The sequence below is a fragment of the Cornus florida genome, unplaced genomic scaffold (genome assembly GCF_030987335.1).
Source record: "Cornus florida cultivar Cherokee Brave unplaced genomic scaffold, ASM3098733v1 CherokeeBrave_3.0.0_Hap2_Chr01, whole genome shotgun sequence".
NCBI classification, from domain to species: domain Eukaryota; kingdom Viridiplantae; phylum Streptophyta; class Magnoliopsida; order Cornales; family Cornaceae; genus Cornus; species Cornus florida.
In genome coordinates, this window is record NW_026775571.1 from 107,054,189 (window position 1) to 107,080,539 (window position 26,351).

A 26,351-nucleotide genomic window follows, 5' to 3' on the forward strand; every position below is an offset into this window, starting at 1 on the left:
TTTATATAAACTTCTGTCAATCAAGTTCATAATAGAATTTAAAAAGTTTCTATGATTGTTGGGACTTGTATTGAACCTTAAGAACTTTAAGGAAACTTGGAGCAGAGGAGTGGTCTTCGCCGGAAGCGAAGAAGATAAACAGAGGAAAAGAAAATTGTTTCGGTTGAAGCTTTGCTAATAAATTCATATTGGAATATGTAGGGTTTCTAGGACTTTAGGAACTTGAATAGAACCCTAGGAATGTTAAAAAGGATTTGGGATAGGACATTGGGCTTCGCCGGAAGAGCAGACGACAACCGGACGAAGCAGAAACGAAGCAGTGAAGTAGAGAGGGGCTCTCAAGGGTGAGAGCCGGCTCCCGAATGGTGGGAGCCGGCTCCCATGAAGAGAGAGCCGGCTCTCCATGAGGGGGAGCTGGCTCTAGAAGCCTAGGAGCCGGCTCCAATAAAGGGGAGCCGGCTCCCATGGGAAAAAAACCCCTACGGGTGTTTTCTGCAATTTTTCTGAAGTTCAGGGGCTTAAAGGTAGTTACTGGAAAGTGATGGGGGGTTTTAAATGATTAAAATTAACTTGTTAAAGCCTTCAAATAGTTGGTTTATGCTAAGGTGCTAAACCTAAATGCATGTCATAAAACATAAGCTTATAATAGGCCTATTGTCAAGGAAGGAGGAATGCTTGTTTTGCTAAGTTGTTTTGACAACTTAATTTGGACTGACATTGTAATTATTGTTAGAATTTATATCAATGATATATTTAGCATAGTTCAGTTCCAGGAATGTTAGTTATGACGTCATGTACTCGTATCTAAAAAGTTGTATATTGTCGGGAGTAGGGGAAGGTTAGTTGCTAGTTTTGTGTTAGCAAATTAAATGAAACTGGTATAAAATACTTTTGAAGTTTCATATGATGTACTTAAACTTTGGAGTGTCATTATATCCGACACATAATTTATAATGGGGAATTACATAGATGCCATGAGATTTAATTATAAATTTGCATGCCGTAAAGGATTTGGGAGGATGTAAATGCTAGTCATCATTTTAACATTTAAAACGAACTAATATGGATGTGTTGATTTGGAATTCTAGTATAATGTGCAGTTTAAAATTCTGATATTCATTATATTATGTTATGGAGGATAATTGCTGAACTGTCTTAATTTTGGTTCTGTCAATTACATGGAAATGGATGGTTTAAATTGTTTATTCTTATTTTAACAATTTTAAAAGGAGGATCCATGATTATAATCATATACTGGATGCATGGTAGGATCTTATCAATATCTGATTTCTATTGTGTTGGTTTCCGGATGGATTTGATGTTCAAACATGTGTGCATCATTGATGGATCATTTGCATTATATGTACCGGTATAGGACGGTGACATATTAGGGATGGATTAGATCAAAAAAAGCTAAGTCCTACCCCTTTCATACTTATGGAATGGATTAACTCAAACAGTTAACTCCTACATGGATGCATGTCCTGTCAACTAAAACAGTTGAACGACATAATGGATGGTTTTTCTATATTAGGAAGAGATTTAAATATATACTTAAGTGCCGTGATATGAGCTTGAGTCTCCTGATCATGGTTAGGGTGCGTATATCGCCTAGGATTGATAACCAGGCCTGATGATGTTTCCTTGGTTGTTCTACTCGGGTTGAGACGGATTATGTGGGCTGGTGAACGTCCTATAGTGTGTACTTATATCTATATGGACTATCTTAGCTATTGTTGAGCTATCTAAGATGTATCTGCGTATCGGGTTTATGTATGGATTGTAGTGGCATGGAACTTGCATGTGGGCCTGACCCACCCTTATTTTTCAGGTGATCGTCTATAACAGGTTTAGAGCTTGTTCGTGGTGATGCAGATACAGTCATTCATTCTTCCGACTAAATAGGATTTTTCTTTCTGGTTTTAGTTTTGGATTTTATTCTGTAAAGTTTTATCAGTTGAGATTATTAGGGGTCCACTAGTTGGATTCCCGAGTTGTACAGATTGGAAAGTTAATTTATATTAAAACTTTTATTTTTGGAGGTTTTACAATTAGAATTCTTTTCAGCGTATCATTATTTTATTCTTAATTCAGTTTTATTCCTACTTGTTTATATATTGATTGTCTGGTATCCTTCGGATCTGTGCCCGGACTTGATCACCCGTGGTTCTAGAATCGAGGGGTATCACACTGTCTAAATCAGGAAACTGAATCATAAAGGAACTCCTATGTAGATAAATCAGAAAAGTGAAATAGATTGATCCCTACTCAGCACGAATAATCTCTACTCCTGATGAACACCTAAAAAATAATGGTGGGTCAGGCCTACAAACAAGTTCTACTCTACTACAGTCCAAGCAGAGATTCGATACACGTATACATCCTAATCAATCCAACAATAACTAGTAGTCCGTATATATATACACACACACACTAAAGGAACCTCATTAGGCAATAGGGTTGTCTCAACCTGAATAGTAGGCAACATGCAAAACGCACATATAGTGGGCATGAGTACCTAGACCAACCAGGGTACACAACTACACTATATCTAGCTACACATCCGAGCGATATACTCACCCTTACCACTGATCCTGAGACTCAAGTTCATATCATGGCACCATACTTATATATATATATATATATATATATATATATATATATATATATATATATATATAGTATCCAGTATAAATTAATCCTCCACAAGTCATTCAACTTGTTCAGCTGACCTGACTTGAATATAAGTAGGACTTAACATTTTAGTTTATCCATTCCATTATATAATAAATTAATCCTCCATAAGTCATTCAACTTGTTCAGCTGACCTGACTTAAATATAAGTAGGACTTAACATTTTAGTTAATCCATTCCCTTATATAAAATAGGTAGGACTTAACTGATAAGTTAATCCATTCCTAGAATGCCACCATCCCATACCGGTGTATTAAACCACACAATCCAACAATTGATGTAACAATTAAGGAAATACATCAAACATTCCAGAAATAACTATGATCATATGATATCAAGTTATCACATAATAGGAATGACTTATTGTTTATTTAAGCTTCCTATATCATATGTCCTACACAAACTGAATCTTATACATGATGATATTTTATTACACCATCAAATAAGCACTCTCCATATCCAATTCATTTTACACATCGAATCTCAATTGCTAAAACATTTTAAAAGATCAAATCCATTCGTTTATTTAAAACATTCAAATAGCAAACATCATTATGATTGAGTCTATTTAAATTTATTTAAACCTAAACCTAGTGCCTATTTAATATTCAGGAATCCCAAGCATGTTTCTACATTCCATCATTCCATAGATATGAAAAATACATAATTCAAACATGTAAAAATTTACATCAGAAATCAAATCAAAATCATGCATTTATCAATTCATAACACAAGAACAGATATGAACCAATTTCATAAAACCTATATTCTAATCCAATTAAACATGCATAATTATTTAATTTTATGTGTTTAATAAATCCTGAAATTTCCTAGGCATGTACAGAAACACGAATCAAAGAGAAAGAGATAGAAGAAGAACTTGCCTTAAACTTTCGGATCTAAAGTTAAACTTCTTCTTCCTTGATCTTCTCTCTACTTCATTTTCCTCCTCCTTCCTTCATTTTCCTCCTTCCTTCTCTAACTCTCTCTCTCTATAATATATCACGTGAATATTTCTAGCCCCCTTTTACAACCTATAGCTATATATATATAGGCTAAATAAAATAACCCTAACTCTTTTCCCAATCCAAGTCAACATAAAAAATAAAAATTAAAATTAAAAAGGTAAGTAAAATATGTTACGTACATAATTTATGTATATCTTTATTAAATAAATAAATTATACACATCCCATTATTTATTAATGAATTATCCAATAATACCTAAGTTACCATAATATTATAAAGTAACTTAAAACATAACACGTATCAAATCTATGTATATTTTTATTATTTAAATATAAAACATATACATCGGATTAAATATTACTACCCAAGTTATCATAAAAGTAATTAATACATTACCCATTATTTATTAATGGATTATCTAATAATATTTAAGTTACTATAATATTATAAAGTAACTTAAAACATAACACGTATCAAATCTATGTATATTTTTATTATTTAAATATAAAACATATACATCAGATTAAATATTACTACCCAAGTTACCATAAAAGTAATTAATAAATTACTTTCCTTTTTATATATGTATATAATATATATCTATATATATATATATACGCAACTATCCATGGGTAATAATTCGTACCCATCTAACCTCCTATCCAAGTAGTCCATGGGACCCAATTGGTTGGCTCATTACTACTAACCATAACCATAAAAGAAAAATAAAGTAAAATAATAAAAGAAAAGAAACATTTAATTTACAATTAATCAAAACACCATTTAAGCACATAAAATAATTAACACATAAACAAATACAAATAATACATAGACACATAATCAAATAATCAAATAATATCTAATTTAATTAAACACATAAGCAATTAATCAAATAATCAATTAAATAATTAAAAATACAATTAAAACAAATAAATAAATACAGAGACTATCCTTTTAAAATTAGGGGCATTACACCTATCCTGCCTGTAGTTCCCCATTCTGCCGTCGCTGAATAGGTGCCACATCCCTAGGAGCATCTGAACCACCCTTGTGCTTCTTCCAAGGATGTTGTCCCTGGAATTTGCCCTTGTCATTCTGTCAGTGTCCGTTCCCATTCCCTTTCTCAGCTGACTGATTAGCAGAGTCTCTGTCACCCCGCTTCTCACCCTTGGCTTGTCTGAAATTCACGGTCAACTGATACTGCATTAAAGTGGCGTCTACCACCTGAGCATAGGTAGTATAGGCTAGACTACCTGTAATAGCTCTCTTGATAGACCACATCAATCACTTGACGAAACTGTTGTGCTTCTTCTCCTCTGTATCCACTTCCTCCGGTGCAAAGAGAGACAAGCGTGTAAACTGCTGCTCATACTCCGCTACTGTCATGTTCATGGCTGCCCTGACTGCATAAGGGAAGTACTTCTCTTCAAAGCGTGCACTGAACTCATCATAAGTCAATGCCATCCTCTCCTCTGTGTTGGTAACTGACTCCCACCACTGTAGTGTATCCCCAACGAGCTTAAAGGTAGCAAGCATCTGCTTCTTAACCTCCGTGCACTGAACCAAGTGAAAATGTCGCTCGATGTCCTGTTTCCACTGGTGAGCTGCTCTCGCATCGGGGGAGCCTATGAACTCAAGTGGGCTCCCCTTTGTGAAAGAACTCCTGGCCTTCTCCCAAGTATCAGTCTGAACAACCGGTGTTGGTAACGGTGCTAGTAACGGTGCCGGCTGTACCTGAGGTTGATTCCGAAGTGCAGCGGTTACCCCAGCTTCTATAGCCCGAGCAATAAGGTCATTAAGGTGAGGAGGAAACTCTGGATCTCCTTCTTGATCCCGAGTTTGCTGAACTTCCTCATGCTCCTCATGGAACTGACCCTCATCCTCTTGACGCTGCCTACGGGCCGCTTCCCTTCGTCGCTGATTGTTCCGTCTGGTTCTTGCGTTAGCCATTCTGTCAACACAGAAAGACAGACATCAGTACGATTAAACCGAACCGTAAGGAATATAATGAATCCTAAACTTAAGCTCTAAACAATAGAGAAAATGCTACGCGGAGGTCTTAATACGAAATATCCTAGAGACACTTGAACCAGGAGTGCTTTGATACCAACTGAGATACCCCTCCGATCCGAGACACGGGTTGATCAGGCCCAAGCCCAAACCCGAGAGAAATATCAAACAATTAATATTTAAATCGAACACAGAATACAAATTTGAATTAAAAATAAATACTAAAGCTGAAATGTATTCTAATTGAAAATCCTTAAGGTAATATTATAAAAATCCAAACTCCAAAACCTCCAATTATTTAACAACTCGGGAATCCATTTAGTGGACCCTTGATAACAATCCCAACTGTAAAATAACATAACTGTAATCCAAAACCCAAACTAATAAGAAAGTAGTCCTATGTAGTCGGTGGAATGGAATTCCGTATCTGCTCTGCACAATCAAGCTCTAACCTTGGAACTGACGAGTACCTGAAAAATAAGAGAGTGGGTCAGGCCCACATGCAAGTCCTGATCTACTACGATCCAAATAGGAATCCGATACATAGAAATATCTTAGATAGACTCAACAATATCTAGAGTAGTCCATTTATGTATATATTACACACTATAGGACGCTTACTAGTCCAATAAGTCTGTCTCAGCCTGAGTAGAGATACTATGTAAATCGCACATTACATAGTCATGTGTTCCTAGACCTAGGGAACAACACCTCTGTCCAGCTATCCATCCTAGGCGATATACGCACCCTAACCATGGTCCTGAGACTTAAGCCCATACCACGGTACCATATCATAAGTATATAAAGTTCGTGTCCTCCTAGTACAAAATATCATCCATCTGGTATAGTGGCTTGATATCTGTATAACAATTCATCCCAGAAATCAAATTATGTCATCCAGTTATTTACTGACCTGACACTAATAAAGGTCGGACTTAACTTTTATTGTTAATCCGAACCACAATCCAGATTAGGTAGGTTTAGTGTCTGAACTAATCCATACCTAGTATCCCACCGTCCCATACCGGTGCACACTATCCTCCATTTACCATAGTTGACCAAAAAAAGTATAAATAGTTATCTACTACATTCCAAAATAAACACAAATACAATTTCACATGTGTAAAACTAAATCATGCATCCACTAATAGAGTTAGAATCCAAATCCCAGTCCTTTAAATTTGCAAAATAAGATTACATAATCTACCTCTCCAAACAGTACCATACTGGTGCAATGTATAACAGATTTAAACACCAGTTAACTCCATTTAAGCATACTCATAATAAAATTACTATATGCCTAAATCATAGCTGAAAACATGATTCTCAATTTAAGATTTTACAGAGAAATCAAGGTTTCAAAAACAGTAAACAACATAAGTTAATTCTCCAATCCTCCACCTACGAACTCTCTGTTTAAGCTTAGATTAATCCCATCCTAAATATCTAAATGTAGGCTTGCTTCCCAACAATTTTATAAGTCTTAAGCAATGAATTACATTATTCAGAAGCACATAGATAGCCTTAGAAAAAATCCAGTTTAACCAAACAGACCTCAATTTATCAGTTTTACGTATTAAAGGAAAAAGAGAAGGCTCTGAAACAAGTAAGCCTTCTCCATTTCAAGGGGAGCCTTCTCCATTTCAAAGAGAGCCTTCTCCACTTCAAGGAAAGCGTCTGTTCTTCTGTTGTCTTCTCTGACTCTGGTGGTTTCCAGTCTTTGAATTCAGTTTTATTACAGGTTTTAAAGTCCCATCCTTATCCCAGATTGATCACAAGATAGAGTTATACAACTAAGAACTTAATTACACATCAATGTTTAAAGCAAATAACAACCATTTATAAACTGAACTTGTAACAACTGAGCAACAGATTAAATTCAATGATACTAGAAACTGATTTAACATGTATAAACGATGTAATTAAGACTTAGTTTAATTCCTGGAGTCTAACTAAGCATGCACAGAACACAGATTCATGGGAAAGAGAAGAACAGAGACTTGCTTTCGAGACTTTGGTTTAAAATCTCTAACTGTCGTCTCTATCAACTCCGGCAACGTCGGTTGTGTTTAAACGCCCTCTACTACTCCTAGTTCAGTCCAGTAACATACACCAACCTCCCCTCCTTGATTTAGTCTTAGTTGAAGCCCAAAACCCTAGCTTCCTCCCTTTATCCCTCTTTGTAACTCTCTGGTTTTTCCACTACGAGAACGGAGGTTCTCTGCTTGTAATTACAAAATTACGTTTTCTACTAAACCCTAAACCACCGTATTACGTATATTTATAGGTGTATATTAATAACCCTAGTCCATGAATAATTAGACTAAGCCCTAATTACAATCCTAGTCGGCCCATGAAACTATCTAAGTTCTAACCTACAACGGCTCACCTATACATGAAATATAATCCAAAGTTAACTGTAACTTTAAAATGTTCAATAATTAAATCAAGTAAATTAGTTAAAATCCAATTAAGTAAAATAACATAATGAAAAACCAATTAAATAATTAAATACACTTAAACAATTAATTCCAAGTAAATAATTAAAAATACTCAATTAATTCAATTTAATCACCCCAATAAAACAATTAAACAATTAAGCAAATAAAAATGTAATTAAATCAAAAATTAAATACCAAAAATATCCTTTAAAAATTAGGGGTATTACAAAACCCTAGTTGATAAAATACGTCAATTGTTATGGGAAAACCTCGTGAACTGTGCAGTTCAAAGTAAACCAATCCATTATACTTGAAACAAAGTATACCAAACTTTGACTCTGGCTCACACCCTATCGTTCTACCAAACACCAACTGCTGACAATCCTCTGGCTTTGCGACTCTCCGTCCAACAGTAACTTGACCTCAGGCTTATGCTTAATATTTGTAGAAGAGTAGTAGGTAAATTAGACAACACTCCTCTAATGCTCCAACCCTTTCAAAGTGTGATTGTTTTACTTCAGTTCTTCAATCATCTGAATAATGTAAAAGAAGATCTGCTTTCATCTGATCCTTGTAGATGCAACTGTATGATCACGATCAGGATTTGAACACCACAACTCTAAGCTCACTATGTGTTTATGTGTATGTGTTCTAGAAAGATGACAGAAAAATCAACTCTGATTTTCTGCAAAAATAATCTTCCTAAGGCTATTTAAGAATAATAAATTTGTAGAACAAAAGCCGTGAATAAACCAATGTATATGACATGGTTTATATAGAGGTTTGCAAAGCTCTATTCCTTCTGAAAATAAAGAAAATTTCGTGCATAGGACTTAGAAGGAAAGTTGGATCGAAAAGGTATTAAACAGAACAAGGAAACTGGAAACTTTTACAATCAGGACTTGTGGAACCGGTTCCCACACTTGGTATCGGTTCCCAAAGGACAGTGAGTATTTTCAAATATTAGAACTTGGAATCGGTTCCCAAATCTTGGTACCGGTTCCCACTTGACAGAATCTAGTATGAACTTGGAAATTCTGTATTTCTTGAACTTTTTAAATATACCATGTATATCAATGTGTCCTAAGTGGGAAACTATGTCCTAATCGTTGTTCTTTCCTTTTCGATGATCAACAGTACTTTCGTCTTCTATTCAATCTCTGAATTCCGTAATTGATGTCAAGTCTGATATGGTAACTAAAATTATAACTCGACTAGGACTTGTTTTGTTACCAAAATATGCCAATTTACAAAAATATATCTCACGTGGGTAAACTGAGTGTTTTGAGTTATTTTAGATTGGGATATTATTCTTTTCAACTTTTCTAAATCAACAACTGAAAATCATGGGAAAAATAAGTGCAGTTTGATATAAACTTCTATGTATGTTTAATTTCTTTTTGGCTAATGCGAATCCTGTTGGTATATATATGCTTCATGTGACATTTAAGATATAACAAATCTTATACTAATATGTCATGAGATAATTAAAAATATGCTAGAAATCATTAATTAAAAATGCAATTTTATATTTAATTAAATATGCAAAATAAAGTAATAAAATAATAATAATAAATAAAGAACCTGGACCGAGGCTAGTATTGGATACTATGTCCTTAAGACAGATTCGCCCCGCTATGGTGCTAACGGATTCAGTGGCGTCTATCTCCCAAGATACAACGGTCTACATCCACCAGTAGCAGCACTACAAACTCGTGGATACGGCGAACCTCTTCCGTGTAATACTCTTTCTGACTCAAAAATGCATCTATATTATATGAATTGGGTGCAATCCGAACCAAATGGTTCGGACTAATCTTAATATGGCTCGATGAAATTGGATTAGGGTCTAAGTGGTTCGGACCACTTAACCTATAGTTTGAACCCACTTGGGTTGGGTTCAAGTCTATAAAGGGATATAGAAGAAAATGAAAATGAATGATTTGCAAATGATCCAAAGGGGGTATTTATAGGCAACAAGGTGCCTTTTCGGATTGGGTGCAACCCTTTGGAAAAAAACTAAAAAGTAGTTCTTAAGTAAAGTGCCTTTTCGAATTGGGTATGTCTCTTCATCATTGGACACATCCACTCTAATTAGTTGCAATGGTTCACATACTGTCTGTACAACAATAGACACATCCACTCTAATTGGTTGCAATGGTTCATATAGTGTCTGTTCACCAATAGACACATCCACTCCAATAGGTTACAATGGTTTACATGGTGTCTATTCACCAATAGACACATCCACTCCAATAGGTTGCAATGGTTCACATGGTGTCTATTCACCAATAGACACATCCACTCCAATAGGTTGCAATGGTTCACATGGTGTCTATTCACCAATAGACACATCCACTCCAATAGGTTGCAATGGTTCACATGAATTGTTATGTCTGTTGGTTTTAAGTTGCAACCCTTTAGAAATAAATGCAACTCTTTGAAAAACAGATGCAACCCTTTAGAAAGAGATACAATCCTTTGGAAAAAAAAAAAAAAAAAAAACTAACTTTTAATTTAAATTCAAAAACTAACCACCCATTTAAATAAGCCCAGCCCAAAATTAAAGGCCTAATCCAATATTCCATTTAGTAAAAAGAATAATTGGACTTTACAATTAGGCCCAAGCCCAAGCCCAAATTTGGCTTATTTAAATTTCAATTAGTTTCAACATTTTTTTTCCATGTGGGACAAACACTTCCCACATTTTTCATACCCATTAAGGCTTATCAAAACACCACACTTTGGAGCTAATTTCTCATTCACCCAAAAAGGGATTTGAGAAAGTAAATATACCACGTTCATCTCCTTATGGAGAGAAACGCGCTCGTCTAAAGATCCGCAAAAAATTATTAGCGGAGTCTATTCCAAATCTCATCCAAAGTTTATGTTTTTAATGCCCCCGTTTCCAACAATCCCCCACATGAATGGAAATTTGCGTAAAATGCAAAAGATGATCATGCAGACACTAGAGAGAGTATAGTCGGAAAGTTACTGCATCAGGATAGGTAGTTTTTGACTTTGAACCTTCCCTAGTGTATTGCTATCGGATTTACTGGCTAACTAGTGAACGCGATGTCTTGAACTATTCAGCCGTTTGTGTAAACCAAGACAATAACAAACACACAGTACCTTTCCTCACAAAGTTGGTTCTCATTGTTGTGTTCATTTTGGCCCTAAACAACTCCTGGTATTCAATGAGTGCTCCAGAAAACTTAGCCTTTATAATTCTCATAGAAGCGGCCCCACTTCACACTCATATAGGTGACTTCTTATTAAGAGTATCCTACCATACCCCACTTGAATTTTCAAGGTATAAGAGTCATTAAAAACGTAGCTTATCCTAATCCTTGCTGTAGGTAGCACTGTCTCATCATAGAAATGGGCAGAAGATTTATATCTTCCCAGTGCTTCTAGTGAGTCACTCAGAATTTATGTTGTCCCTTTGAACCTAGATCTTGGGATCTCCAGTCAACTAGGTTGGGTTTCCATTAAAGTGACTCATTAGCTTTCAGCTTTAAATCCCATTCCCCTCGATGATCTGTACAATTACTCTCTAGTACAACTCTTAATTTTATATGTGGTCGCATGGTTGTATATATAGAAATATTATACTCTGCAGAGATTTCCCTAATTGAGAGCAAATGTATACTTTGTGCCCTAAAATTACTTATTATTGGCACAGGTGTAGACTTATTTTGAAATGTCCTCTAAGTTAAGTCTTTTAACTTTTCTATTCGATTTATTTAAAGTTTTTAACTTTGATTCTTTAAAAGAACATACAACTATACCTTTAATATTAAAGATGTGTCCACTATTGGATTTGGAGTCTTTAATATCCCTCATCCAGATTGTATCACTGTTATACCTCCAATTTAGTTAGATACCTCGATCTATGCAATATTGGACTTGGGGTGTATCACAACTACCCAATTTATTGTTTTTCAGTGATCCTATCCTAGATTGAAAATGTGTAATTAAACGCAGTTATTAAAATGTCTTACAATCTCAACCAATGATATACTTTAACTAGTATTTATATTTGAGATTTACATCTACAAAAGTTAGCTAGGCTTTTGTTATCATAACTAGTATTATCTCAATCTCACTCTATTGAGAATATACTATGTTATCAGATGTTAAAATATACTAATTAATATATCATCACATTTATGTCATTGTCTTGGTACCAGCTTTAATCTACTCAAGGACTTACAAGCTTGCACACTTTACTCTTCAATTAGAACAAATAACTCAGCTCTTCCACTGGAAAAAGAACTCTTCTAATTGTTCCATAATATTTTCCTCATAGGAAACAACATGCACTATTGTTATAATACTATAAATGATTTTTGGTTCTATCATAAAGCTCTTAGGACTAAGAACCCCTACATTTATAAGTATTTCTTATCTGATGAGGTAACTCGTAGCAAATTTCATTTATGGACAATATCCCCCCACGACTTTAGGATAATCCTGAAATTTTATATATGATATATTTCTTATAGTTTTCTAACTCTTGAAATACCATATATTAAATATTTCACCTCATTTACCTTTCCAAGGTTCTATATTCGCTTCTCAACAAGCATGTATAACAGTCTCTAGTGCATATGTATTCATTTCATCTCTAGTTTGTTCTTATAATATATTACAGATGTTAATGTGAATTAATGCTAGAGATATTAATTACAATGGGCTCAAATTAATATTTGTTTTTACATCTCTTGTATTTATGAATTGAATTATTCATGTTTAGGTTCATGTTAAGTCAGTCATATTAACATGTCATAACCTTTCATGTGTCACACATCACATAACTCAATCATTTAAGCAAATAATTATCTTATTATTTAAGCTTTGGATACAATCACCACAGAGTGAGCACTCACTTCTCAAGTATTATTACACACTCTTCTCATGTCTCATTACTAAGTTATGATGAGCACCCACTTTTCAGCTATTACCGCTATCTTGAAGTTAAGTTTGTTTAGTTATCAATTCTAGTAGCTCATAGCTTTAGTACACACTTATCTAAGTAGCCATCTTGGTAGTAGAGTAATTTGTTTTGAAGAATATTCTTCAAAAACTACTACTTTACAATTAGTATTATTCACTTCTACATGAGTAGATATGATGTATAACTCAAATAGCTTATTGCTAAAATGGCTACTCATCACCCTCGTGTTTTTTACTACCAAGTAGAGAGTAAGAACCAACTAGTAGATTTTCATCTTCCTCTTAGGTTCTGTGCACCTCATTAATTATTTTAACTTATGGCTAAGCTAACTAGTTTGTAACTCAGTAACATTTTAGCTTTAAGCTAAATTGTACATTATAGCTAACTAGCTTGATTTAGCTTGTCTCAATGTACTTTCTTACTGTATCCATAACATTTTCCATTAAACACTTTAAAGTTATCGAAAAATCTTATCTTATTCAACCCATTCACAGCTATACGTGTCTTTAAACACTAATATAGATCTTTTTCCCTTAACTATCGGGAGAATTGACATAGCTAGACTAGTCAATTTTTGTCTGTTGTATTAAATACACAAACCAGTCATGAACTCATACAAAATTAATAATATCACACATTAAATCAACTATGTTGTAAATTTGAATTACAATGCACATTAAGTAATTCAACTACATAGTTCAATATTATAGTATCAAATAAAAGTAAACATTTATAAAAATAATATTGAACTTGGATAACAATATAATTTCATATTATATCACATGATTAATTATATCACATAATTAATTTTAAAAATAAAAAAAAATTTGTGGCTCATTCTCCAATAAACATGCTAGAAAATTAGGACCAGAAGATTTAGACGTTCTAGCCCTCTTGCTACATCTAAGCTTATCCTTATTTTCATTGTATGATTTATGCACAAGAAAACGATATGCACTACTGTTATGAGTATAACCTATCAAAGGTTTTATGTAACAGTCCGCTCCACCATATAGTATGATATTGTCCACTTTGGGTCCGAGCTCGCACGGTTTTGTTCTTGGGATTTTATCCCAGAAGGCCTCATACCAATTGGAGATAACACTACCACATAAAAACACTTCACATTTTCCTTCCCCTAAGTGATGTGGGACTGTGCACTTGTAGCTCGCCTGGTGTGGTAACCTGTCAGTGCCTCTTGCACCCATCCACGACACACCCACCTACAAGGTCGTCACATTTTAAGTCCACTTTAACTTTCTTAGGAGTAGGAACTGCAACCTTAGCTAGACACCCCCACATATTTAAAAATTTATAGGAGGTTTTTGACCTGTCTATAATTCACATGGTGTCACATTAGTTTTCTTTTGAGGTATTTTATTGAGAATATAATTTGTGAAAAACAAAACTTACCCCCCACACATTCTAATTTAAATCAGAACTTATCAACATAGCATTCATCATTTCTTCGTGAATGATACCATGTTCTAAACAATTATAAGAGTATCTTTTGCAGCCTCATTTTTTATAATGTTTAAACATTTCTAAGGTTTCATCTTTACTTCGTAGCAAATATACATAACAGTATCTTTTGCAACCATTGATAAAAGTCACGAATTACCTTTTTTTCACTTCTAGTTGGCACATGTTTAAGATAATGTCATATACTTCATAATATCATATTACAAAATTAAAATAATTCAATCAATATTGAATTATATAAATAATTCAATAGTCTACTTATATAACATGCTTCAATTTCATATAATATTGAACACATCAATATTTAGCATATTATCATATAATAATGTATAAAACATTATTTTATTATATCTCAACTATTAGTATAATATCTATTTATTTATATCTTAAATAGAAGCATATAATAAAATCTATGCAATGAATGAATCTGTCTTAAGATTGTTGGTATATATATGCTTCATGTGACATTTAAGATATAAGAAATCTTATATTAATATGTCATGAGATAATTAATAATATGCTAAGAAATCATTAATTAAAAATGCAATTCTATATTTAATTAAATATGCAAAATAAAGTAATAAAATAATAATAATAATAAATAAAGAACCTGGACCGAGGCTAGTATTGGATACTGTGTGATACCCCTCAAATCCGAGACACGAGTTGATCAGGCCCAGGCCCAAACCCGAGGGATATCAAACAATTAATATGTAACCGAACACAAAATACAAGATAAAATAAAGAAATAAAAATAATAAGCTGAAAGAAACTAGAATAAAAATCCTCAAAACATAATTATTTAAATCCGTTAATCCAAAACTTCATAAGTTTACAACTCGGGAATCCATCCAGTGGACCTCTTATTAAAACCCAATATAAACTAAAATATCTGAAATAGAATCTAAAGCTAAACATAGAAAAGATTCCTACGTAGTCGGAGAAATGAATATCTGTATCTGCTCTGCACATCCAAGCTCTAACCCTGGAACTGATGGACACCTAAAAAATAAAGAGTGGGTCAGGCCCACATGCAAGTCCTATTTTACTACGATCCAAGCAGTAATCCGATATGCAGATACATCCTAGATAACTCAACAATATCCATCTAGTCCATACATATATATATCCACACTAAGGGACATTCACTGGACTACAGTAGGGGTCTCAACCTGAATAGAAGACAACATGCGAAAATGCACCCAAAGGTGGGCATGAGTACCTAGACCTAACAGGGTACACCTCAACCTACTTTAACTAACTACGCATCCACTGCATATACGCACCCTAACCAACGAGTCTGAGACTCAAGTTCATCTCGTGGTACCATAAACATATATATAAAGTCCGTCCAAAACCAGGATATGTCATTCAAATACTTATTGAGATGACATACAATATACAAACTAGTTAGTCACTCAACTTATTCAGTTGATATGACTTAACTACCATCCATTAATCCAGGAAGCCATTCAACTTAGTCGTAGTTGATCTGACTCAATCACAATTTGGATTCAATATTTTTCAATCAATCCTTTAATCCATTAGGGTAGGTTTAAGCGTTTTGAGCTAAACCGTCCCTAATATGTCACCGTCCCATACCGGTGCATACAATCCTTCATATCCATGTAAATTACAAAACATAATAATAAGCTAGTAATTTATAATCCAAACCATTATCCATATCATTGCAGAAAAGTATTTAAAATTTCAGTAATATAAATCCCAGCATTAATTCATGTAATTGCACTAGAAAATTTGATATTTCAACAATTAACATCCAGAGCATGCATAGTTCAAACCTTAAACATAAAATGATCTATCATGCATCCAATATAAGATTTATAATCTTATTATAATCCATTATGTTGCCCAAAATTAAGCTAAGCAATTTAGTTCTTTCCATCCATTATCAGTATGCTAAGTTGTATGCTTTTATACTGATTCATCCTTTAAATAATTTATAAAAATTTATTTACATATCCGTATTGTCAAATTTTCTAAGCATAAGAAGTGTATTATGCATTTTAGAACCACCCAAAGTCCATTTAACCCATTTACATTACTTAAAATAGGTTCCAAAACAATTCTGGGCAATTAAAACTAAGTTCCAGGTCGCGGTCCAACTTAGTTGGCTCAATTGCCAACTGAGCAGGCTAAGTTCCTAACTTAGTCGGCTAAGTTCCTAACTTAGTCGACTCAGTCTCCAATTGAGTCGGCTAAGTTGGTGTTGATGCCGTCTTCTTCGTCCGTTCAGCCTCTGTAAACCTTAAAACTCCATTGCTAAGTCCTCTAAACTTCAACCTACGTCCCATACGTCCATACTAAATTATTTTAAGTGTTTTAACATGCAAAGATTCAATTTAAATAACAGTTCATGCATAAAGATCGAAAAACTAAAGAAAACACGAACAGGTATGTATAACTCTGCAACCCTCTATTTTATTTTGATTAAGCATGCATAATTAATTTGTTTTGGCATTAACTAAACTCCTAGAGTCTAGCTAGGCATGCACAGAATACGAATTAAAGGGAAAGAGCAAGAACAGAAACTTACCTTCAAGACTTTGGTTTTAAATCTCTAACTGTCGTCTCTGAATTTCCAACTTTGTTCCACGCCTCTATTACTCTTGGCTAACCCAGAAGCAATCCCGTTCCTTCCTCCTTGAACTTCTCTGTAAGCTCTCAAGTTTTCACTATCTGTTTTCTCAAAATCTCACAACTCTCTATATCTCTCTGCTACGTGAAAAGGATTAACAAAACCCTTGGCAGACATATACTTATGTATTTATAGGTTTTATTTGAAACCCTAAATTAAATCCTAAACCAACTACAAGTCGGCTCAACGTGAAACCTAAAAGAAAACTAAACCCTAATACTAATATACATGGAAACCAAAACACGGACCACAGTTAAATTAAAAACTATATATTTAAATAGCCACATAAGCACATAATTAAACCAGTACTAACTAAACAAATGTCAGTTAAATAAAATTAAAAAAATAAATAAATAAAAATAAATAAATAAATCACATAACTCCATTAAATTAACAAATAAACAATTAAACAAATATAAATGCAATTTAAACAATTTATTAAATACAAATAAACAATTAAATAAATATAAATGCAATTTAAACAATTTATAAAATACCAGGACTATCCTTTTGAAATTAGGGGTATTACACTATATCCTTAAGACAGATTCGCCCCGCTATGGTGCTAACGGACTCAGTGACGTCTATCTCCCAGGATACAACGATCTACATCCACCAGTAGTAGCACTACAAACTCGTGGATATGGCGAACCTCCTCTGTGTAATACTCTCTCTGACTCAAAAATGCATCTATACTATATAAATACTGAATTGGGTGCAATCCGAACCAAATGGTTCGGACTAATCTTAATATGTCTCGATGAAATTGGATTAGGGTCTAAGTGGTTCGAACCACTTAACCTATGGTTTGAACTCACTTGGGTTGGGTTCAAGTCTAAAGAGGGAGATAGAAGAAAATGAAAATGAATGATTTACAAATGATCCAAAGGGGGTATATATAGGCAACAAGGTGCCTTTTCGGATTGGGTGCAACCCTTTGGAAAAAACTAAAAAGTAGTTTTTAATTAATGTGCCTTTTCGGATTGGGTGCAACCCTTTGGAAAAAACTAAAAAGTAGTTTTTAAGTAAGGTGCCTTTTCGGATTGGGTGTGTCTCTTCATCATTGGACACATCCACTCCAATTGGTTGCAATGGTTCACATAGTGTCTGTTCACCAATAGACACATCCACTCTAATAGGTTGTAATGGTTCACATAGTATCTGTTCACCAATAGACACATCCACTCTAATAGGTTGTAATGGTTCACATGGTGTCTATTCACCAATAAACACATCCACTCTAATAGGTTGCAATGGTTCACATGAATAGTTATGTCTATTGGTTTTAAGTTGCAACCCTTTAGAAGCAGATACAACTCTTTGAAAAATAGATGCAACCCTTTAGAAATAGATACAATCATTTGGAAAAAAAAAAAAAAAAAAAAACTAATTTTTAATTTAAATTCAAAAACTAACCACCCATTTAAATAAGCCTAGCCCAAAATTAAAGGCCCAATCCAATATTCCATTTAGTAAAAAGAATAATTGAACTTTACAATTAGGCTCAAGCCCAAGCCCAAATTTGACTTATTTAAATTTCAATTAGTTTCAACATTTTTTTCCATGTGGGACAAACACTTCCCACATTTTGCATACCCATTAAGGCTTATCAAAACACCACACTTTGGAGCTAATTTCTCATTCACCCGGAAACGGATTTAAGAAAGTAAATATATCATGTTCATCTCCTTATGGAGAGAAACGCGCTCGTCTAGAGATCCGCAAAAAATTATTAGCGGAGTCTATTCCAAATCTCATCCAAAATTTATGTTTTTAATGCCCCCGTTTCCAACAAATCCAACTCAAAAGAGTTCAATAAATTATTTGCTTATTTTTATTGAATATCTGTAGAAAATACTTTTTTATGATTATTATTAGACGGAGAATATATTTGCAAAAGATGAAGTGGACTTAAAAATAAAATAAATTTTTTTTTTTGGTAATCGGAGTATCCGGGGCTTTGTCTCGACTAATTCCTAGGACACCGTACGTTCCGTACAAACTGCTCCCTCCACATGGGGTCAAGTAAAGCTCCAGCTTTTACCCACAAGCGTGGCCCAAAAAATTATTTTCACTCAAAGAAATTAAACTTTAGACATAATACTTCATGAGGTATTAAGCTCAAATGATTTAACAGTTAATATATATGAAAAAAAATTAGCATTAGCAATGAAGTTATGTGATAGTGAATAATTGACATTGTGTAGAATTGTATAATATTGGTGCGAATGACCTCATTATAAACAACTTTTAATAATTTGAATAATAGTTTTAGTTGTTATGAATAGTACTATGCTCATTGACATTATTATCACAAAACAAACAGAATTTTATTAGTTAGATGCAGTGGAAACACTAGACAAGGAATGATAACTATTGAAAAAACAAAGAGAATCTTCTATGTGTGCAAGCTAGGGAAAGATATACTTAGATTTTCCTTCAAATGACTTGTATTAGCCTAAAAAGAAATGTTAGGAAATTCTATCATTCAAGTTTTTCTTAAGTTTGTATTCACTATTCGGTTGCATGTAATTGGAGTCTTGAAATTATAATTGATGGAATTAAAAAAAAAAAAAAAATTGGTTCAACTTTGTGACTTGCTTTTCTCCAATTCCACAAATTTCAATTTCAAAGCTCCAATTCCATGCAACCAAACACGGCCTGATAATTTGATTATATTACTGCACCAGGAAAACGTCAAATTAGCACCTAGATTAGTTAAAGAATTTTAATATTAAATCCGGTACAAGACTTCAAAATTACACAAAATAATGATAATAATAATAAAAAAACTGATCTATCCTCTTTAAACCTGCAAAAAAATATATATATTTCATGTTATTAACTTTCTTCTTCATCTGCATTAATTATGCAAGAGAAGGACCTTTCACTCACCAAGTTGTAGCTATTCAAGCTATTCTGTTGAATTAATAGCTGCTCTTGTATCCATCTCAATCGGTCGAGTTCCGCTGCCACTTCTTTCATACTTGGCCTTTTCTTCGCATTCAATTTTAGGCATCTCTTTGCAAGAGTAGCAACAACATTAATCTCCTCCTCTTGGCCTTCATTCACAACTAGTGCGTCAAGGATTTCAAACAGACCACTCTCTTTTATTGATAATCGAAAACGAAGTACAAGACCTTCATAAGAACTATTAGAAGAAACCGCTTTTCTTCCTGTTAGCAGTTCAGCAAGAACTACGCCAAATGAATAAACATCACTTTTATCAGTTAGTTGCCCTGATCGAAAGTATTCGGGATCCAAGTAACCAAATGTGCCTGCCACCAATGTCGTCAAATGAGTCTTATTAAGGGGTACTGACCTTGAAAGTCCAAAGTCGGATACTATAGCCATGTAATTTTCGTCCAACAATATGTTGCTAGACTTTATATCTCTGTGAAGGATAGTTGTAGAAACACATGAGTGCAAATAAGCAAGTGCTCCTGCAACCTCCCCAGCAACTCTCAAGCGATCATTCCAAGACATCGAAGCATAGACATCATCGTGAAGATGGTCGGAGAGGGTGCCATTCGAGACATATTCATACACCAGGATTGGAACTTCAGTCTCTAGGCAACAACCTAACAATTTCACAATGTTTCTGTGATTTATGTGAGAAAGGATAATAACTTCGTTAATGAACTGACCAACTTGATTTTCATCAACTTCGTTAGACTTCTTAACCGCCACTATGCTTCCATCTGATAACATCCCTTTGTAAACTGTACCAAGCCCTCCTTTGCCAAGAACTCGACTTTCATTAAAATTGTTTGTGGCCTTCTCTAACTCTTCTACTGTGAAGAGTTCTGTTTTCATTGCACTTTCTCGAGTTGAAGAGATCTGTTGTTGCAATAACAATCCTCCATTTTTTCTAAAGAACTTATATTTCAATTTGTTTTTCCGTCTCTTCTCGAGTTTACGGTACAACCATAAACCAATAGTGATGAAGACTAGAGCACCAACAGCAATTCCAATACCTGCAAGTGCCGAAAAATTAAGCACTTTTTTCATGAAAAGGAGAGAAAAAGGAAATGGGGAAGGATTTTACCTAAAGAAACATGTACAGCTAACACTTTGCCAGGTATGCATCCAATTCGATCTCCATGATTAAAGCTGTGGTAACCAGGTTTGCATTTGCACTTGTATCTACCTGCTGTATTGAAGCAAAAAGCGTCCTTTGGGCAAATATTCTTTTTTGGGTCTTTGCACTCATCAATATCTTTAGAGAAGAAGACAAGAAAGAAAAGAAAAAAATGTACATGTGGTATAAGTAAATGATATAACAAAAGGGGTTCTCAAATATTTCTATACAAACATATATAATAGATTGGTGAAGGTAAGTATAATAGATAAAATAAAAGAATAAGATGGTTTATGTAGCATATATATATATGCACTATATATTGTTGTTGACAACCGAAGAAGCATGCAAGCTAAAATAAAGAAAGTAGAGATACTTACCTTGGCATCCATCGGAGAGGTAAGGGTTCCCTTGGTAACCTTCAGAGCAGCGACATCGATGATATCCCATGCCATCTTCAAAGCATTTACTGTTATTGCCACATGCATAGTCTTTTCTTCCGCTAGCTTCTTGGCAAGAAAGATTGCTCCGAATTGCCCAGTCAAGCACCAACGGGACAGCAGGCAAGAATTCGTCATCAGTAAATACTGAGGTATTGAATTCGGAGAAGTTGTTATCGGCAATGAAAGCAGTGCTACATGACTCATGAGAAGCCCAGAACTGTTCAGTGGCATTTATATTTTGGATTTGCAAATCAAAGGGGGAGAGATTTTCCGGAATATTAGTCTGGCAGCCAACACCACTACATGACTCATTAGAAGCCCAGAACTGTTCAGTGGTATTTATTTTTTGGATTCGCAAATCAAAGGGGGAGAGATTTTCCGGAATATTAGTCTGGCAGCCACCACCGATGAACTTGGTTGTGTTATAGCACAGGGATGCACAACCACTTATGTAGTTTTTATTGTGACCATCAATCATATAAGCAAAGATGTTACATCCCATGGCTACAAACTTATTTTTGGTGTGGGAGACTCGGAATGGTAACGAATCCAACCCATGACTTACAGAAGAATTTTTTGCAGACGACTTGTTGTAACAGTTAACAACAGTAGGACCATATATGCGCACATAATGATCCACAGAGATCTCCAACGTTGTAAATCCGGAATAGGAGAGAGTTGACTCCTTGCAAAAGACTTCAAACATGGGGTTCATGTAGCATCCTTTCCCAATGCCAAATGGATAAGGAACGCTCACGTTCCCGCATTTCTCTTGGCACTGTTTGGAATGAGAATTAGAGTCAGCTGCTGATCTTGTTCCCTTTGTGAGGAAGAGTAGTAGTAGGAAGATCAATACTACCACTGAGTCTGAGTAGATGATGGTGATGATGTTGGATATTAGAAAATGTACCACCAGCTGAAATAGTTGCCGTGGCATTCTTTTTCTCCCACTCATGCCAGCTACTCTCCGATGTTTTTTCAATGTTTTATTGGAAGACAAACAAAGGGCCTATTTGATTCAGATTTGTCAAAATAGATTTCTATTTTCTGATAATTGAAAATCAAAAGACTATACGAAAAAAAAAAATTGTTTGGTTAACTATTTGTGTAAGAAACAGTTTTTGAAAATTCAGTTAAAAAAAAAAAATTTATTCATTTTGAAATTACTGACTTTTGTAATTTTTGAAAATTTTCTGAATGAGAAACCAATCGACTCAAATAAAGCAAGAGCCCTTTCCTTACCACAACACTATTAATTAAGAAATGTCATGTGCACATATATATATTCAAACGTTGCATAATTTCAAAAGAATATAAGGAAGAAATTAATAACTGTGTGAGTCACGTGGAGACAATTTCATCACACATTGATTCCATGTGAATTAAAATAGCAGTCATCAACCAAATTTTATGGTCTGCGGTACGCCGCGTGGAGAAAATTTGGTTCGCGCATGGAGATGTAAATAGAATATATATTAATTTTGACATTTCAGAGTATTGCCCTAACCAAGCCAATGTCTATGGACTCGCTTTAATTTTGCATTTGCTTTAACCGTTCTAATGGTCTAATTAGTCAAGGATTTACCCTGTTACTTTCAAAGGAATAAATTAATAACTGAGTTATTTTAAAATAACAAGTCATGTGGAGATAATAGATAATTTCATTACACATTGAATTCATGTGAATTCGACGTCATTAATTAAAATTTTTCTAGACGTGTGGAATGGTATATATGATATCTACTAATTTTGACATTTAAGAATATTGACCTAACCAAGCCAATATATATAGGTTTGCTTTAATTTTGCACTTGTTTTGACCTGGTCTCATTAGTCAAGGTTTCCTGAATTAATTAAAGATGCCGGTCATTTGGGTCATATTCTCATCAACCAAATTTCTTTGTCTATGGTACGGCGTCGGTGAGATATATATATATATAATATCTACTAATTTTGACATTTAAAAGTACTGAATTAATTAAAGATGTCGGTCATTTGGGTCATATTCTTATCAACCAAATTTCGTTGTCTATGGTACGCCGTCGGTGATATATATATATATATATATATATATATATATATATTTAGTATCTACTAATTTTGATATTTAAAAGTATTGGCCTAATCAAAACGACGTCTATGGAATTGCTTTAATTTTGCACTTGTTTTGACCCTTCTAGTGGTCTAATTAGTCAAGATTTATCGCGTTAGTCCAGATTTACCATGTTAATTGAACATGTATTTCTTTTGTTATAGCCTCCAAGTCTATATTAGCTTCTCAAAAGCAGTGAGGGCGCATGAATACCACAATGAAAAACATGTGAATTTGTCAATCTTGTTGAACACGTGTATTTATAACACAGTATGTGGCCTACTTTTTTACACTACATTCATATTCTAATTTATTATGCCTGACACAATTCTGAAATGATTGTCATTTTTATTAAAATAAGGTAAGGGATTTGCATGATTGATCGCGCTCTCTCTCTCTATTCATATAGTGTCCTGATAGTGATCCCATACCTAATAACTGTAGTATGTGTTATCTCTATCAAATACACGCATAAAAACTTATATAGGCTATGTTATCCTTTGGTTTATATTTTTGACATATAATATTTCCTTGGTGATTTTGTTATGTATTATTTTTGGTGGATGTGTTTCTGTCTATAATACTTTTTTGATATTGTTTTATCGTTTTGGTTACTTTGCCAATAAAGATTTTTTTGTTATAGAATGAATTGATAATGGAATATTGCATCCAAACAAATTACGATGACTAAACTGTTTAGACCCGAGCAGTTTAACGACTGTTTGAGGCTCCCAAATTTTTTTTTTTTTTTTTTTACTATAAGTAATTTTAGCCGAGCTCAAAAAAAAAAAATAATAATAATAATAGTATCAGCCCACTCCAGAATATATTTCTCGATCTGCCCTTGATTTACCTGGACTACCAGATATCACAAGCAAAACACAAATTTTGCATCAAGATATCTTAAAAAGTTTTAATAGCAAATTTCCAAAACACAAATTTAGCAGCAGGATAATCTTAAAAAGTCTAAATACTAAAGGTCAAAGGTAAAATATTTCTTTTGCAAAAGATTTTTCTTTTTTTGATAAAATATTTTTTTTTCTTTTTACCTTTTCTGTGTTTGGCAAGATTTAGGTTGAGGTTGAGGTCGAATCTGGGCGAGACGTGTAAAATAACTTGCTGAAAATTGATGGGTAAGTTATTATTATTAGATTTTAATATTTTTTTTCTTCGTAAATATTTTACGACAACCAAATACCAAAAAATAAAAATATATATATATTTTTTGAAAAATATTTTACATCCAAACAAATAAAGCCTAAATATGTACAAGCCTTCATAATTATACAATGAACAAAGGTGATAGCCATTCATTGTAGTTATTCAAACGAAAAAAAAAAAAAAAAAAATGATCTGACAATCCTCTTTAAATCTCTATTATTTGTTGGAAAAGAAAAAGAAAACAGATGGAAACTATGTTGTTTCAAGTAAGTAACTAGAATTTGACTATAAATAACATTTCATATTATTAACTTTCTTCTTCAACTGCGTCAATTGTGTAAGAGAAGGAACATTCACTCACCAAGTAGCAGTTGTCCAGGCTAATTTGTTGAATCTGTTAATCTTGAGAGAGAGAGAGACAAAGATGGAATTTTGTATATTGAAGTAAGTATGAATCATGTACAAGGAGAGATATAAATAGCTTAGAGATCACCAACGGCTATAGAGTAATTACAGCAACAATCTATACAACGGCTATAATATAATCTAATTATGTTAACAATCTATACAACGACTATATATAATATAATATAATTATGTTAACATTCCCCCTCAAACTCAAGGTGATAGAGCAGAAACCAACTTGAGTTTGTAAATTAATTCTCGAAATCTGCCTGACGGAAGAGCTTTGGTAAAAATGTCAGCGGTCTTATTAGCGAAAGTTACAGAATGAAGACGTACAGTGCCCCGAGCAACATGTTGATGAATAATATGACAATCAATTTCAATATGTTTGGTGCATTCATGGAAGACATCATTATAAGAAATGTAAATAGCACTCTAATTATTACAATAGAGAACAATACCAATGGAGTGAGAAACACCTATATCTATTAAGAGCCATTGAAGCTAAATAAGTTATTGTGTGGAATCAGCAAGGGCACAGTGTTCGGCCTCTGTACTAGACCTGGAGACAACAGATTATTTTTTGCTGTGCCAAGAAATGAGAGAGTTCCCAAGGAAGAAGCAGTAACCAGTAATGGAATGTTGATTAGTTGGATCACCTGCCTAATCAACATCAAACTCCCTTTAATGTATCAAAAGTTGCGTAGCACAGCAGTATAATGAGTAAATCGAGGTGCAAATAAGAACTGGCTAACAAGATGCACATCATAGGTGATGTTAGGTTAGGTAACGATAAGATATACTAAACTGCCAACCAATTATCGATACAATATAGCATTACTGAGGAGTGTACCATCTAGAGGAGTAAGCTTAACATTGGTCTCAATAGGAGTGGGGGCTATTTTGCAATCTGTGAGTCCAGCACGAGCAAGAATGTCGGAGGAATACTTGGTTT

General features: G+C 33.9%; 1 protein-coding gene across 1 annotated transcript in view; it reads right to left on the reverse strand.

The window, feature by feature from the left end:
* LOC132279915 (wall-associated receptor kinase-like 8) overlaps nucleotides 1-22,693 on the reverse strand; it is a 36,245-nt gene extending 13,552 nt beyond the window's left edge. The window contains exons 1-4 of the mRNA XM_059781988.1: nucleotides 21,676-22,693; nucleotides 21,329-21,433; nucleotides 21,263-21,286; nucleotides 20,110-21,191 (exon numbers count right to left, since the gene is read on the reverse strand). Of these exons, the coding sequence (XP_059637971.1) occupies nucleotides 20,110-21,191; nucleotides 21,263-21,286; nucleotides 21,329-21,433; nucleotides 21,676-22,693 (2,229 nt within the window). The remainder of the gene's footprint in view (nucleotides 1-20,109; nucleotides 21,192-21,262; nucleotides 21,287-21,328; nucleotides 21,434-21,675) is intronic.
* Nucleotides 22,694-26,351: the final 3,658 nt, after the last annotated feature.